This window comes from Salarias fasciatus, chromosome 10, assembly GCF_902148845.1.
Source record: "Salarias fasciatus chromosome 10, fSalaFa1.1, whole genome shotgun sequence".
Lineage (NCBI taxonomy): Eukaryota > Metazoa > Chordata > Actinopteri > Blenniiformes > Blenniidae > Salarias > Salarias fasciatus.
Genome location: NC_043754.1, coordinates 20,858,514 through 20,873,602, shown reverse-complemented (window position 1 = coordinate 20,873,602; position 15,089 = coordinate 20,858,514). Strand labels below are relative to the sequence as shown.

General features: G+C 47.0%; 4 protein-coding genes across 4 annotated transcripts; 3 read left to right on the top strand and 1 right to left on the bottom strand.

Moving 5' to 3' along the window:
* The first annotated feature begins 1,343 nt into the window (after positions 1-1,343).
* ttc1 (tetratricopeptide repeat domain 1) lies at positions 1,344-4,780 on the top strand. Its single transcript, XM_030101559.1, has 8 exons — positions 1,344-1,395; positions 2,131-2,584; positions 2,685-2,745; positions 3,126-3,238; positions 3,991-4,027; positions 4,101-4,249; positions 4,346-4,400; positions 4,469-4,780. Exons 2-8 carry the CDS (start codon positions 2,132-2,134, stop codon positions 4,603-4,605), a joined length of 1,005 nt encoding a protein of 334 aa, XP_029957419.1. The 5' UTR covers positions 1,344-1,395; position 2,131; the 3' UTR covers positions 4,606-4,780.
* Positions 4,781-4,786: 6 nt separating this feature from the next.
* Positions 4,787-6,041, bottom strand: pfdn1 (prefoldin subunit 1). Its single transcript, XM_030101561.1, has 4 exons — positions 5,933-6,041; positions 5,168-5,334; positions 5,010-5,094; positions 4,787-4,918 (listed from the first exon to the last, which is right to left on the bottom strand). Exons 1-4 carry the CDS (start codon positions 5,963-5,965, stop codon positions 4,835-4,837), a joined length of 369 nt encoding a protein of 122 aa, XP_029957421.1. The 5' UTR covers positions 5,966-6,041; the 3' UTR covers positions 4,787-4,834.
* On the top strand, positions 5,772-8,164 carry LOC115395886 (deoxycytidine kinase-like). Its single transcript, XM_030101560.1, has 8 exons — positions 5,772-6,257; positions 6,577-6,695; positions 6,788-6,871; positions 7,016-7,125; positions 7,209-7,356; positions 7,484-7,599; positions 7,687-7,786; positions 7,862-8,164. Exons 1-8 carry the CDS (start codon positions 6,155-6,157, stop codon positions 7,886-7,888), a joined length of 807 nt encoding a protein of 268 aa, XP_029957420.1. The 5' UTR covers positions 5,772-6,154; the 3' UTR covers positions 7,889-8,164.
* A 2,160-nt stretch (positions 8,165-10,324) lies between these two features.
* Positions 10,325-14,179, top strand: oatx (organic anion transporter X). The gene is given in 15 exon segments (XM_030100661.1): positions 10,325-10,351; positions 10,435-10,602; positions 10,694-10,767; positions 10,848-10,977; positions 11,135-11,238; positions 11,313-11,467; positions 11,553-11,757; positions 11,824-11,947; positions 12,018-12,133; positions 12,234-12,288; positions 12,361-12,520; positions 12,638-12,746; positions 13,557-13,635; positions 13,709-13,836; positions 14,015-14,179. Coding segments are annotated over 15 exon segments (1,743 nt in total). The 3' UTR covers positions 14,124-14,179.
* The last annotated feature ends 910 nt before the right edge of the window (positions 14,180-15,089 follow it).

Below are 15,089 nucleotides of genomic sequence, written 5' to 3'. Positions count from 1 at the left end.
CAAAGTGCAGAATACAGATCAACAATAAAAATACAAATATACATAAAATAAACAGCTATATACATACTATGTGACCCAATCTCATACTCGCAAAAAATATCTATAAATAATTTACACTTTAATACACAAAATTTCTACAAAACATATATCGTAATCATTCGGTTACAGTCACGTTTAATGTTCAGGATGAGAGAAAAGGAAGACAGGTTCAGGCCCTAGCGACTGTAGAATTCAATGTCCTAGGACATTGAAGTCCTAGGACAAAGGACTGGCTCTTGAAGGCCTCCAGGTCTCCTTGCAGGTCCAGGACCAGCGGGTTGGGGGCTGCTTCACAGATCAGACTCATCCGGGTCACCACCACGTTCGGAGCGTTGGGATCTGCCTCGCCGACCCTCACGTCTTTGACTATCGATTAGCCAACTCTTAAGTTTGTTTTTGAAGGATATGTATGAGCTGGATTCTCTGATGCTTTGTGGGATCTTATTCCACTCTTGAGCTGTCTTGTAAGAGAACACAGACTGTCCAAATGAACTCATTAGGAGAGGAATTTTACAGTCACCTCTGACTGCTCCTCTAGTTCCAGTCGTTGGGGATCGAAAATGTATGAAGTCACAAAGCGGAGGCGGTGCAGAGCGCTGACGTACATTATGCAGCAGTTTTTTTAAAAAATAACGACATTTTCCCAGCTCAACAGTCTATATTTTTGTAATATAGTGCAGTGATGGTATGCTCTTGGTTTTTTATCCAAGACTTTAAGAGCTTGTTTATATAGAGACATGACTGGTGTTAAGGTAGTGCTGTCAGCAGTAAACCAAGTGGATAAGCAGTAGTTTATATGTGATAAAATAAGAGAAAACATGTACAATTTTGCAGCTTTGGTAGTCATGTGATTTCTAAGATGACGAAAATTTGCCAAAGCAGACCTTACATTTCTACAGATCTTGGAGACATGATTTTTAAATGTGAGATTACAGTCAATCATGATGCCTAAGTATTTGTATTCCTTTACTATTTGTATTCTCTGTCCAGCAAATAACACTTCAGGTTCTTCGTAAACTTGGGTTTCTTCTCTTCCTGTGATATTTACCCATATCTGTGGAATTAAAACATGTTTTCTGTAAAGAAAAAACCACATGCATTGGTTGCATTTTCAGTGTTCGAACTGAATGTTGAACGTGAGATGATATAATTTAATTTCAATAAAAACTGAATTTGTTGTATGTTTAAATGTTATATTTTCAGTCAAAGTTTCACTGATGTACCAAATCCATTCAAATTACCTCCACTCCCTCACACACGGGGCGCTATGGAGTCACATCACAAACAATCAACAGTAGAAGAAGAAGATGCTGTGACGTCAGAAGGAGCTGTCGGCTCGCGCACCGGTTTTTCCAGGTGAGAAGGAGAACCAGCTTGGTTTATGTAGTTGTTTATTTGCTTATGTTGTGTTTTAAAATCATCGCCACGCCACCAGGGTGTGAAGACTCCGTGTAGGCGGCGGGTGGCGCCATGTTTACGATCCCAACCTGCCAGGGTAGCTGTTAGCATGCTAGCACCTTCCTGAAGTTCTGACTTGAGATTTGACAGCTCGTGTCTCTGTGCGCGGGGTGACGTACTGCCTCCCCGCGTGAGCGTGTGTTCATCGAGTCTGCTGGTCCCAGTCCGAGGAGCTGCCCCGTGCTCGTGAGGTTCGGACACTTCACTGCCTTTTTGCCGCAGACGCACCAGCCGGTCCGCCATATTGGATGAGGACCCTGCTCTCCTCCACTGCATTCACTTTCATTGAGGAAGGAGGAATTTACACAGTTAGTCATCAGAACTCAGTGAATTAACAACACTTCTTCACCCGACTTTTTTTTTTTTTTTTTACCAACTGCAGACATGTGGTTATAATGTAGAATAATTTAGTACATTGGAAATATGTCCTGTCATGCTAAAGCTCCACCCTAGTCCCCACAGTTTTTTATCTCCTGCCACAGCTTCTGTGTGTTATCGTTTGAGAGATGCTGCCTCGGTCTTGAAGTTGCTTCTCCTGGCAGATCGTACGATAGTTTGAAGCTGGTTCCACAGAGTGATCCAGACATCTCTGAGATCTTCTTCATCCGTTTCAGTAACTCTGTGTCGTTACAGGATGAGCAGTGGAGGAGGCGAACAGAGCTGCTGCGCCACAGCCAGAAAACCCCCTCAGGGGGAGGAGGAGGAAGACTTCTTCGACTGTGAGGAGGACCTGGTGCCTCCTGGAGCCAGAGAGAACCGGCACGACAGAACCGGGGCTGACGGGAGGCAAGATGGCAGTGGAACAACAGGACAGGAGGAGCAACAGCAGGAGGAGGAGGTGGAGAACCACAGGCTGCAGGAGGAGAATCAGCAGGAGGAAGAGCGAGTGCCTCCTGGAGCTACAGACTCCCAACAAGACGGAACTGAATCTGACAGAGCAGGAGGGGTGGAGGAGGAGGAGCACAGGCTGCAGGAAGAGGAGCAGGATTCAGACTCAGAACTGAAGGCGGAGGTCAGCCCAGCTGTTGAGTTTGACGACGACCACCTGAGGGAGATAGAGAAAGACCTGACAGAGGAGGAGAAGGAGGTAACTCCTGTTGACCACTCTGAGGTGTTCGGGTGACACAAACCCTGCAGGAAATCTCAGTTCTTTCAGTGCTGTGTAAACCTGCAGGTTTGTGTTTCAGAGTCGACGGCAGGAAAGTCTCACACTGAAGGAGGCGGGAAACAGTCTGTTCAAGGCAGGAGGTAAGTCCTTAAGTCCTTATCACTTCACTGACCATCTGAAACTAGAACAGTAATCCCTATGAATTATCACACTGTCCAGTAGGGACACTAAGTGACTGCAAGGCACTAACCAAGTTATGCTAACTTTTAACTTATATATATTTCGTCTTAACAAAAATCAAATAATTAAACTGAAATGTAAAGCCCTACACCGACCGTCTTGCTGCTCTGTGATCTATTGGGACGTTTTCAAGGAAGGGAAGCGCTCTAAAACTAAACTTCGCTGTTTGCACCGTGTTGCATTTTGTTTTATTCCCCTGATTTAATTCATCATGCGTGTGTCTTGATGATTCACTGTCTCGGGAAGCACGGTTCCCAGTGAAGTGTTTTTGTCTGTGCAGACTGGACAGAGGCTGAGCGGAGCTACACCGAGGCGCTCACGTTGTGTCCGGTCTGCTTCAGTAAAGAGCGATCCATCCTGTTCTCCAACCGAGCGGCTGCCAGAGGACACCTGGTAACAGCAGCAGCACCAATCCACCACATTACAACACAGCATTAACACTCCAGGGACGTACAGCAGCCACCGGAATTCAGGATGAACAGTCGTTTAAATTCAATTTTTTAGGTTGTTTGAATCGATTATTTGCAGTGAGTAAAGCACCATTGCATTATTTTTATGTTTTTCTTCCTCAAACCACATGTAGCCTTTAAAATACGGCGAACGCAGCTTATTAGGTTTCATATGAAGTTTTGGTGCAGAATGAAAAATGTTTTCTTATGTTTCATTTATGACGACAACAGTTCAGGACATTTTATTTCCTTTAACATATTTTTGTACCAGACTTTAATTTCACTCTTTTGAAGCTTATTTTGTCGACAGTTTTGAAATTTTAGCAGTTTTCACCATTTTAGCTCCTTAAGATGTTTCGCCTGCGTTTTTTTTTTTTTTTTTTTTTTTACAACCATTCAAAATGTTCTTAGAAATTCTAGATGTTTCAGGGGTTTTAAGCCGTTCTATCATTTTTTTCCCCTCAATTTCTTGTGGTTTAAGCAATTTTTCCCAGTTTTACTTTCACCTTTTGAATCAAGAGTGATGAATAACTTTAAAATTGAAAGCACTGTGGTGTGTAACTACAGTTACATAAGTTTCATGTTGTGAAAGCTTCCTGGAGCCGCTACAGAGGGACTAGAGCACTGCCCTCGGGTGGCTGTGGTTCTGGTAGATTAGTGCGATGCTAACACTGGTGCTAACTGTCTCTCTCCCAGGATCTGAAAGATTCAGCGATCTCAGACTGCAGCAGAGGTGAGCCGTCGCATCCCGTCTGCGTCTCGGTAAAGCGATCCATCCGCTGATCGTCCTCTTCCCGTCTCTGCAGCAATAGACCTCAATCCAGATTACCTGCGAGCACTGCTGAGGAGGGCGGAGCTCTACGAGCAGACGGACAAGCTGGACGAAGCCCTGGAGGACTACAAGAAGGTTCTGGAACGAGACCCGGGCCACAGCGGCGCCAGACAGGCCTGCATGGTGAGTTCACCGACCGCAGGACAAGCATTTAAGAATAGTTTAAAATGTGGTTAGCTAGAAGTGTGATCAGCGCCGTGTTCCTCCCGTCTGTCGCAGCGGCTGCCTCAGCAGATCCAGGAGCGGAACGAGAAGCTGAAGGAGGAGATGATGAGTACGTATCGCACTCGAACGCAGCATGGCTCAGCAGCTGGTGGCTGACTGATGACCTTTGACCCGCAGGTAAACTGAAGGATCTCGGGAACATGTTCCTCAGGCCGTTCGGACTTTCCACCAACAACTTCCAGGTGAACCAGGACTCAGCCAGCGGCTCCTACTCCATCAACTTCGTCCAGAACCCCAACAACAACAACAGATGATGCCGAGGTCGCGCCGCACGCCGTGGGGATTTGTAAATAACTAAATGTGGACTATTCCCTCGCCACGCTAAGCGGAGGAGACGTGTTGGGTTTTCTGAGTGCAGTAATGTATCCAGTGGGTGTGAGCCTCACAGGTCTCAGCCCACAGACGGACCGTGTGAAATAAAAACAGAACTCGGTGTCATGATCCAGTATTTTAATATTTAAACACACAAATGAACAAAAGGAGTTACTGAGCTCTCCTGGACAGCAGCATCTCTCGGATGTTGTCCTCGGCTTCCTTCACGCTACGTTCTAGATACACTTTCTTCTGCTGCAAACACAAAGGGCACAGTGTGAGGACACCCAGTCTCTGTGTGTGAGACAAAGAGTGTGTGTGTGTGTGTGTGTGTGTGTGTGTATACCTCCAGCTCTTTGATCTTCTCATTAGCCGTCCTCTGTTTGTCTGTCAGCTGGTTGCTGATCTCCTCTCTGGACTGAAGGATGAACCTGTAACAAACAGCCTCCCGTCACACTCTGATGATGTCACAGTAAAGTCACTTGAGCAGGCGAGCGCGCTCACATGCGTCCGACGCCCTCGTAGAGCCGCGTGTTGTCCGGCAGCGTGGTGATCTCGGTGTGAGTCAGCTTGGCGTATTTCTGAACGCGGGTCAGCTGGTCGATCTGCAGGTTGGCCAGCTTCACCTTCTGCTGAGTGTCCACCATCTTCACCTGCAGCTCAGAGAAGGCCTGCACAGACAGGAGGTCACAATCTGATTAAACACAGCTGCACAGATAGCACGTCTCACTCTGAATTTAAAAAATACACCTGCACAGACAGGAGGTTTCACTCTGTATAAACACACCTGCACAAACACGAGGTCTCACTCTGTTTACAAACACACCTGCACAGACAGGACGTCTCACTCTGATTAAAAGAAACACCTGGACAGAAATCAATAGCTGGGTTGACAGGAGGTCTCACATCTACACGAATAACAACGCCCTCCCAGACAGGAGGTCTCACTCTGATTAATAAGCATTTTTGTTTTCTGTCAGTACCAGGGAGGCGGTTACTGTTTGATACGCTGTCTGTCGGATTTGAGAGCGCGTGTGTGTGATTTCCTTCCGTTGTGGTTGGTATTAAATATCAGCAGCCGCTCCCTCGTGCCTGTCTCACATCCTGAACACAATCGCGAGCTAACCGGCTCCATAGCGGGCGTCGCAGATCTTCGGCTCGTTCAGCTCGGCTCGCGCTCTAGTCCGCGAAGCAGATACGCGCGTGGAGGAAACTCTACGCGTGAGGACAGTTTGGGTTAACAAAAGAGGAAAATGAGGACATTTCTACCTTCTTCAGCTCCAGGTCCACGGGCGCCGCCATGTTCACGCCTACACTGTTGACCCACACTGCGCACGCGCAAGACTGCTGGCCCCGCCCAGGAAACGGAAATCTCTCAGCGCGCGAGGTTTGGATTGAAGAGCTTACGCGCGCCCGGCTCAGTAAAGTGTCCGCGCGACAAAGAGATTCTAACTTAACAGAGCACTGCAGAACCGAGCCGAGCCGAGCAGCATGGCCACCCCGCCGAAGAGAGCGTGCCGCGTCCCCGCTTCCCCGCCGCTGGACAGCAGCTTTTCCCGGAACCTGAAGAAGATCTCCATCGAGGGAAACATCGGTCGGTTGAGCGCCAAATTGAGAAAATAGTCTACTTTGATTTCTATGCGCTTCATTTTAACCTATTTTACTGACAGTAACTCTCCACACTGTTAACACTGTGAGTGTAGTTCAGGTGTTTCTGCATTTGCTGCTGTTTGATGTGAGAAACGCTTCATGTTCTGTAAAAGTACTTTATGTCCTGCTTCCGTTGACGGAGCGAAAAGCTGGATTTTGTCTTGCAGAGGCTGAAGATTATTGTTCCTGTATTTAAAACAATGATCTGTGTATTCATTGTGATGCATACTGTTTTTTGGCCGGTTTGGTTTTTTTTGTTGTAGCTGCCGGGAAGTCCACCTTCGTGCACCTCCTGCAGGGGGCGTCAGAGGAGTGGGAGGTGATCCCTGAACCCATCGGGAAGTGGTGCAACGTCCAGAACGACAGTGATGACATTTACGAGGTACACCTGAAGGCAGCACGCCTCCTACAATGAACCCGTGTGTTTACTAGTTTGTTTACCGCCTCTGTGTGTTTGTTTACGTGTCTCTGCAGGACTTGAGCTCCTCTCAGAAGAGTGGAGGGAACCTGCTGCAGATGTTGTACACCAAGCCGAGCCGCTGGTCCTACACCTTCCAGGTAAACGTTCATCTGTCTGTTTCACCCGGGCACCCAGCACTGAGACTCCCACACTGCAGTGACCTGATCCTGGTCCACTCTGCAGACCTGTGACCACCAGCCTGTCTCTCTCTCTCTCTCTCTCTCTCCCTGCTTGTCTTTCAGAGCTATGCATGTCTCAGCAGAGTTCGAGCTCAGCTTCAGCTTCCTTCGGTCAAACTTCAGCAGGCAGAGAATCCCGTTCAGTTCTTCGAGCGCTCGGTCTACTCAGACAGGTACCGGCTCCCTCGCCACTCGGCGATCGGCTGCAGCGTTCATGCAGTAGCTGTATCACAGTCAGCCTGTTCTTTGTCTTCAGGTACGTTTTTGCCTCCAACCTGTTTGAAAGTGGGAACCTGACTGAAACGGAGTTCAGTGTTTATCAGGACTGGCACACCTGGTTGTTGAACCAGTTTGAGTCGGACATCGCCCTGGACGCCATCATCTACCTGAGAGCCCCACCTCAGGTACTGCTGCTCATACCGACCCACTGTGTTAGACGTCTTTGAATTAGCATGTTTGGGCCTCAACACTGCTGCTAAAAAAAAAATCTTGTGTATGCGTGCTGCCTTCAAGTGTCTGTGTATATTTCAGCGCTGCATGCAGAGGCTGCTGCACCGGGGGCGGGAGGAGGAGCAGGGCATTCCTCTGGAGTACCTGGAGCAGCTTCACTTCAAACACGAGGCGTGGCTAAACCACCGGACCCTCAGGTAACCGCGCTGCCGCCCGTCCGGCGGTGCCTTCAGGGTCGGGGTGCCTGCGGTGGATTTTCTGAGTGCCGTTTCCTCTGCACTCAGGTTGGACTTCGATTACCTGAACGAGGTCCCGGTTCTGATTCTGGACGTCGAGGAAGACTTCAAGAACGACCGCATCAAGCAGGAGGCCATCGTCGACAAGGTGCAGCTCGTTCTGCAGGGCAGCTTTTGGTTTCAGTTCCAACTCTTCATGGGGTTTTTGTTGCTTTGTCTGCAGGTCCGAGAGTTTCTCAGCACGCTGTGAGGTCACAGGTCAGCGTGCCGGCAGCTGATTGGTCAATCCAATTTCGATTCCCTTGAAGAACCAAGACTAAAGGGAAAACAAGTTTTAAAGCTTCATGTAGATTTTTAATTGTCATTTTTCTGTGTGTACATTTTTATTCTTGACTCATTATGACTTGACTTGACTCATTTTTATTGTTTTTATATTTATGCTCAAAGGTCTTTTTTTTTTCCATTTGAAGTTTGTAAATGAACAGTGTCTGTGAACACACCGCGGTGCCTTCAGGAACAAACTCATTCCATGAACTGTGAATAAATGAACTCAAAAAGGTGTGTGTGTGTGTGACAATTAATACTCTGCACTGCGGCTCAGTGCTCATTCTGAAGCTTTTTTCTAACCTTTATTCAGCAACAGGAAACTGGGCAAGTCAAACATTAATGGCAGTTGAGTGTACATTGACAGTACTGGTGGTATGGTACGTTCAGCACGTGTTTGTGTGTGTGTGTGTGTGTGTCCTGCTGACATACCGACAGACTCTTGCAGGTGTCAGTGAGGAGACTGAACTTTAACGTCAGCTGAATGATTGTTAAGGTCTTGGTTTAAAGTTCAACATAGTGACACATGAAATCTAAAAGATTTGAAGTCGAGTCACCATGAGCGAGGAAAACCTACACACACACACACACACACACTGCTGTGAACAGCTGTCACAGTGTCCGTAGATGAACTGTATGGTGACCTGAAGGATCTGTGTGGTTTATTCTTCACTTATCAGACTGTATCAGCGTGGAACCAAAGTAGATCAGAGTGGATGCTTCACAACATGAGGACACGGACACACACGCACACACACACACACACACACACAGCAGCTCAGCGGTTTGAGACCTTCGTCACCAAAAGACATGTTTTTATCACTTTCCGTGATAAACAAAATGTAACTGGAGCAGCAAAACACGTTTAACCTTCAAATGAGGATAACGGCTCCTGAAGATATGTCTTCTTCCAAAAAACTGCATTATGTCGCATTTATGACCTTTCAGTTAAATGTGGGATGGTGAACATTACACTAGATTTTCAGTTGTTTTTGTACCTGATTTTCGTTGTTTCATCCACAACAATTGAACGATTTGACATTTTAGCAGTGAGAATTTAGCTGTTTTTACCATTTCAGCTCTTTTGAAGATGTTTTGCCATTTTATTTCTTTTAGAGATTCTAGTCATTTAAGTTTTTGTTTTAAGCTATTTTCTTTTTTTTTTTTTTTAACTAAATTAACTAAACTAAATTATTTGATTATGCATGTTAAAATTAACGTTTCATGGTGCCATAGCAGCGAGCGGTCAGTGAGGAAAATCAAAAATCTAGTAGTTGCCGACACAAAAGCACGCATGCCTTCGGAAGAAAGGAACCAGCTTTGTCCTCTTTGTCTCGATCATGTGTGTCGTGCTGAAGTGTTTGTTGATCAAACTCGGTGGGACAAATTCCAGACGAGGGAAAACTCAGCGAGAGGCGAGAACATGAAAACAAGCTGTCATCTGCGTGGCGGCGACGGCGGTGACTGCGGTCGTGATGGCGCTGGCGGCGGCGGTTTGTGGTGGACAGATATCAGGCTCTGTGCACCCTGTGACTCAGGCCTCATGGACGGTCACCGAGTGCACTGCTAATAACCGCTGATTCTGTGGTGGAGCTTACATTTACAGGCTCCTTTCAGATAAAATGACCTGATAACCTCCCCCTGTCGACCCAGCTCACATGAAAGAAAACCCCTGCTATCATCCGTTCTTCAGAGGACTTTATTGACACTTCTTTGTTCAATTCAGAGGCTTCTGTCAGCGGCACACACTCTTTTTTTCTCACTATCTTTGGGACAACATGACAATGATGATGGTGATTACATTCGTGTTCACAAAGTCCCAACATAGAGTAACTTATTGTTGGGTCATTTATTCTCTACTGGTCCTCCTCCTTCTCCTCCTCCCTCCGCTCAGCCCCTCAGTCTCCCCAGTCCCCTCAGTGGTCAGCAGGTCCGCCGGCGCTACTCTGTAAGTACAGTTTTCCTTATTTACACAGAAAATCCTCTTTTGAGTTTCAGACTTTTTAATCCAGTAAGAACATTCAGCAGACTGCAACAACAGCTAAAGCTAACTTCCACCAGCTAGCTCGACCACATGACCTCGACCCACTTCCAGGTGACCTTACTGCCAGGTAACCCCACCACCTCCACCTTCGCCTCCGCCATGCTCAAAGCATCTGCAGCAGGTTCACATGCATAAAATAGCAGAGGTGTGGTGGAAGTTAGGTGAGTTTTTCATGTTTGGACTTGTGCTGATGATGTCTTCATGATTTATTCTCAGGTTTGTCCTGTTGGACTCAAAGTTTTCCTGAAAACTGAAGACTGTTTCTCCTGCTGTTTGCTGGCATCATAGTTTGTCTCGGTTCTTGTTGTTGTGGTTAAAATGGGTTTTACCGACCTGCTGGAGGAGGTGAGGCTGTGATCCGATGACCTGCTCTGATGTGTGAACTACAGCTGAATAACTCGTGTCTCCACTCTGGTTGCTGTTCTGAGGCGGGCGGGTTTGGCAGGTACCAGTGGTTCCATGTGATTCTCATCAGTTGCCCGGGTCTGCTGATGGCCGGCCAGAACCTCCTCAACAACTTTGTGTCAGGAAGCCCTACTCACCACTGCCGCTTGCCTGCTAATTACAGTCTGCTGAACCTGTCTCAGGCTTACCAGGTAATCGATAACCAAGATGACTGCTCTGTCCTGCCGGTCCTCAGCCTGCTGTCTTCTTGTGAGGGATTTGGTTTTTGATTGCTTGTTTCAGGTGGACGAACAGCAGATGCTGAGAGTCTTCATCCCCGTTGACTCAACAGGAAGTCGACTGGACCGCTGTAGAAGGTACAGTTGTGTCTCCTCTCTGCGTGATCCTAACCTGTCAGCTGGTTTTGACCCGGCGGCCCGTCTCACCTGTTTTTCAGGTATGTGACGCCACAGTGGCAGCTGCTAGGCGCCAACAGCTCATCTAATGTCAGCCTTCTGGAGACCGAGGAATGTGTGGACGGATGGACGTTCGACCGCTCTGAGTTCTTGGAGACCACCGTCTCTGAGGTGACCGAGTACTGAGTACTCATGAGTTACTGCCGATGATGAGTTGGATTGTATTTTATTTTAAAAATAAGAATGGGATTCAGTTTTTTTCTCGATCCACTGAACATCTCTTTGTACCCCCTGTCACCCCTCCCTGCCCCACCCATCTCTGTCACAGTGGGGCCTGGTGTGCTCTCTCCGTCCTCTCAAACAGATGATCCAGACCATTTATATGGGCGGAGTTTTAGCAGGGGCTATCATTTTCGGGGGTTTGTCGGACCGGTGAGTCTCGCTTCTCTCAGTCCATTTTCCTCACCAGGCGTCCGACCGTCTCCGTGTTTCTGTCTGCCTCTCAGGTATGGGAGGCGTTCCGTCCTGATATGGTCGTACTTCCAGCTGGTTGTGCTAGGCTGCTGCTCCGCCCTCTCCCCAACGTACACCGCCTACTGCGTCTTTAGGTTCCTGAGTGGAATGGCGGTTTCCGGCGTGATCCTGAACGGAGCATCGCTGAGTACATGTCCAACAGTCTGTCTGACAGTTTGTGTCTCGCCCGTCTCTCAGTCTGTGTCTCACCTGCTTCCCTGCCTGTCTTTCAGAGGTGGAATGGATACCGACCAAACAGAGGACATTGGTGGGCACGCTCACGTCCTTCTTCTTCACATTTGGTCAAATGATCCTGGCGGGCCTCGCCTATTGGCTGAGAGACTGGAGGAAGCTGCAGGTGGCCGTCTGCACACCGCTCTTCCTGTTCTTTACATACTGCTGGTCAGCATTTCAAAATAAAATTCTGAGTCAGTGATGGTGATATGATCACTTCGTGCAGTGTGATCGGTCATGTGTCTCTCTGTGTGCTCTCTGATTGGTCAGGTGGTTTGCTGAGTCTGCTCGTTGGTTGGTTCTAAATCGGCGGTCCGAGGACGCATTGAAAGCTCTTCAGAGAGTCGCCCGAATCAACGGAAAGCCTGAAGTGGTTGAAAAGTTGAACATAGAGGTAACCCGAATATCTACAGTCAACGGTGGGAAGGTAACCTCAAAAGCTGAGCTTACGTCTGTGAATACAGGTGCTCCACTCCCACATGAGCAAGGAAATTGAGTCCAGTCGGATAACACACACGGCTGTGGACCTGCTAAAGACGCCCTGCATGAGACGCATCTCCATCTGTCTGGTCGCTGTTTGGTTAGAAATTAACCTCTTTCAATGTTCAGCCGTTTAACTTCTCACATGTAATATTCACATTCTTACACGTCGACAAGTTTCTTTGTTGTTCTTCTTGCAGGTTTGCCACCAGTTTTGCTTACTATGGTTTGGCGATGGACTTGCAGAAATTCGGGGTGAGTCTGATGCATGTACATAGTTTTGTACTCCTGTACTTGTGTCAACATTTATACTTCTGCTCCTTTCAGGTGAGTATTTACCTGATGCAAATCATCTTCGGAGCCGTAGATTTTCCCGCCAAAGTGCTGGCTCTGGGCATGCTCACTTACCTGGGGAGGCGGATCTCTCAGGCATCCTGTCTCTTCCTGTCAGCCATCATCATCTTCGCTAACATCTTTGTTCCAACAGGTACCTGGTACAGATCTTGATCCCTGCACAATTTTAACCCAGATTCCAGTCCGGGTCCTGATATTAATGCTGATCCTAATCCACAACCCGATTCTCTCTTGGACTCCTGACCTGCAGACATGCAGACTCTTCGGACCACCTTGGCGTGTCTTGGTAAAGGTTTCACATCGGCCTCGTTCACGACAGTCTACCTGTACACTGGAGAGTTGTACCCAACCGTAATCAGGTGATTCAGTCAAACACAAGATCAGCATCCTGCCACAACACTGAACACGGAAACACATGAATATGAAGGTGTGGGTCCTCTTCTTCTACTGTCTTCTGATCCCACAAGTAATTGGAAGAGGACAACGTCTCTTATTGTCCATTTTCTTTATATACTTTCACACCTACTTTCGCTCCTGTGTGATTTGACTGTGTGAAACTTCATGTTTTCTTTTCTTGTCATGTCATTGTCAGTACAATCTCTCCTGTGCTAGAACCAGAGAGACACAACTTGTGAATAAGCTGAAACACAAGCTAATGGTAACACTGCTTTCATCAGAGTCCAGTAAATTCACTCCCCCCATATTTTTTGTACTCTTTCACGGCCAGTTTTCAGTTTTGATGTGAGATGATCTCATATCTTGCATTGTTTTAAAAAGTTCTAAAGACACACACACACACACACACACACACACACACACACACAGACACACACACACACACACACACACACACACACACACACACACAAAACAAATAAACAGTGTCAGACCTAGAAATTTGTGTTTAATGTCAGAGGACAATACTGTGCTTTCGAGGGTTCAAAATCAGGTGAAAAACAGCAGCTTTAAAAGTCTGAGGTGATAATCGAGCTCGCTCAGGTCAGTAGGGATGAAGGGAAATATACAGCATAGAGACATGATGGTGGAGACCTGAACTTAACTTGGAGAGGTCTGTGAAGTCAAAGGTAACTGTGAATCTGGCCTTACAGTCGTTTCTGAGGTGTGTCTGATTGTTTCCATGGTAACGTGATGTTGTCTTGTGCTTCCAGGCAGACTGGGATGGGCTTCGTTTCTACCATGGCACGGGTTGGCAGCATGGCGGCGCCCGCTGTCCTCATCCTGGACGAGGTGAAGTCACTGACCTCGTGTTTGAATCTTTCAGGACACGCAGTGGCGGACAATGACTGACTGTGTTTCCCAGGTATTCCCAGCTTTCCCCAGCCTTGTGTACGGGGGGGCGGCCGTGATAGCAGGGTGCTTCGCCTGCTTTTTGCCAGAGACCCTCAACCTGCCACTTCCTGACACCATTGAAGACGTGGAGGAAAAGTGGTGAGCTAACGGCTAACGTAACACCATTGGCATTTACTCTATACCTGCTTCAAATAAGTTTGCTAACACCGACAACCACATGATCACTGGACGGTCACTGTCATTGTCGTACAAACACAGTGATGATTATATACCTGGCAATGATGCATGAAGCTAACCGCTAACTGTTTGTTTGAAGGTGTGGAAGAAGCTCCGCCTCTCAACAGAAAGAGGATGTGGCTCTGAAGGAGGACATGTGTTTAAAAGAGTTGAAGGAAACAGAAGGGAGTGGCCTCAACGCCCTGTGACCAATCAGAGTGCTTCTGGGACTGAAACCCCATCGACCAGATTTGTGATGAGACATATATGAAAAACAAATTCAAAAAATGATTTTATGTATTTTTTTTAAATTGAGAATGAACGTGTTCAAAATTCACTGAGAACTCCTTTCCAATCAGTTACAGATAAAACACAGGGGGAGGGGCTTATACTCCAGCCACAACACTGACAACATTGCAACAAGATAGGTTTTGTGATAAAATTGACATAATTATTAGATAACTATCTAAGATCAAACTCAGAAATGAATAGCATAGATCAGCCATGAGCGGATCTTTCTCTCCTTGAGGCTTCATCAGTTCCCTTGACAAAGGGTTTCAGTCTCAATATGCATGAGATCCACGTCCTGTGGAGACGAGGGGCAAAGTCCAATCCAACACACATGAGGAACGTAGCTCGGTCTACTATAAACAGGAGGAGCTTAGATCAGCTGTGTGTGTGGACATGGGGAACACGGATAAGCTGGGAGTTGAGTTACTTGATGGTTTACTGAGGCGTTTCTTGAACAATGTACTCAGTAGACACAATTTCCTTGATTTAATCAATGCACCACATACTCATTCACATTTGAATTCAGGAAATCACACAATTGTATTTGTATTTTTTAAAAAAAGAGCTATTACCTATAAGACAAGAAAACAATTGACTCTGATTGGATTGTTTGCACAATGTCAATAAAAATAATAAGAAACCACTTTGTCATGAGTTTTACCTGATAAGCATACAGAACACAAAAATACAGAGCACACAGGAACTCAATCCCAGACATTTGTGGCCGGGGCCCATATAGATAACACCTGTGCTGAAAGATCGGCCCCAATCCAGGTTGTCCCCTGGCTTCACAGAGGCAATCCAAATGCCCTTGTGTGCTTTATGCAGTATGATGCTATGTGGGACTCAAACAAGGAATACATCCATTTGGACCTGGCCTATCC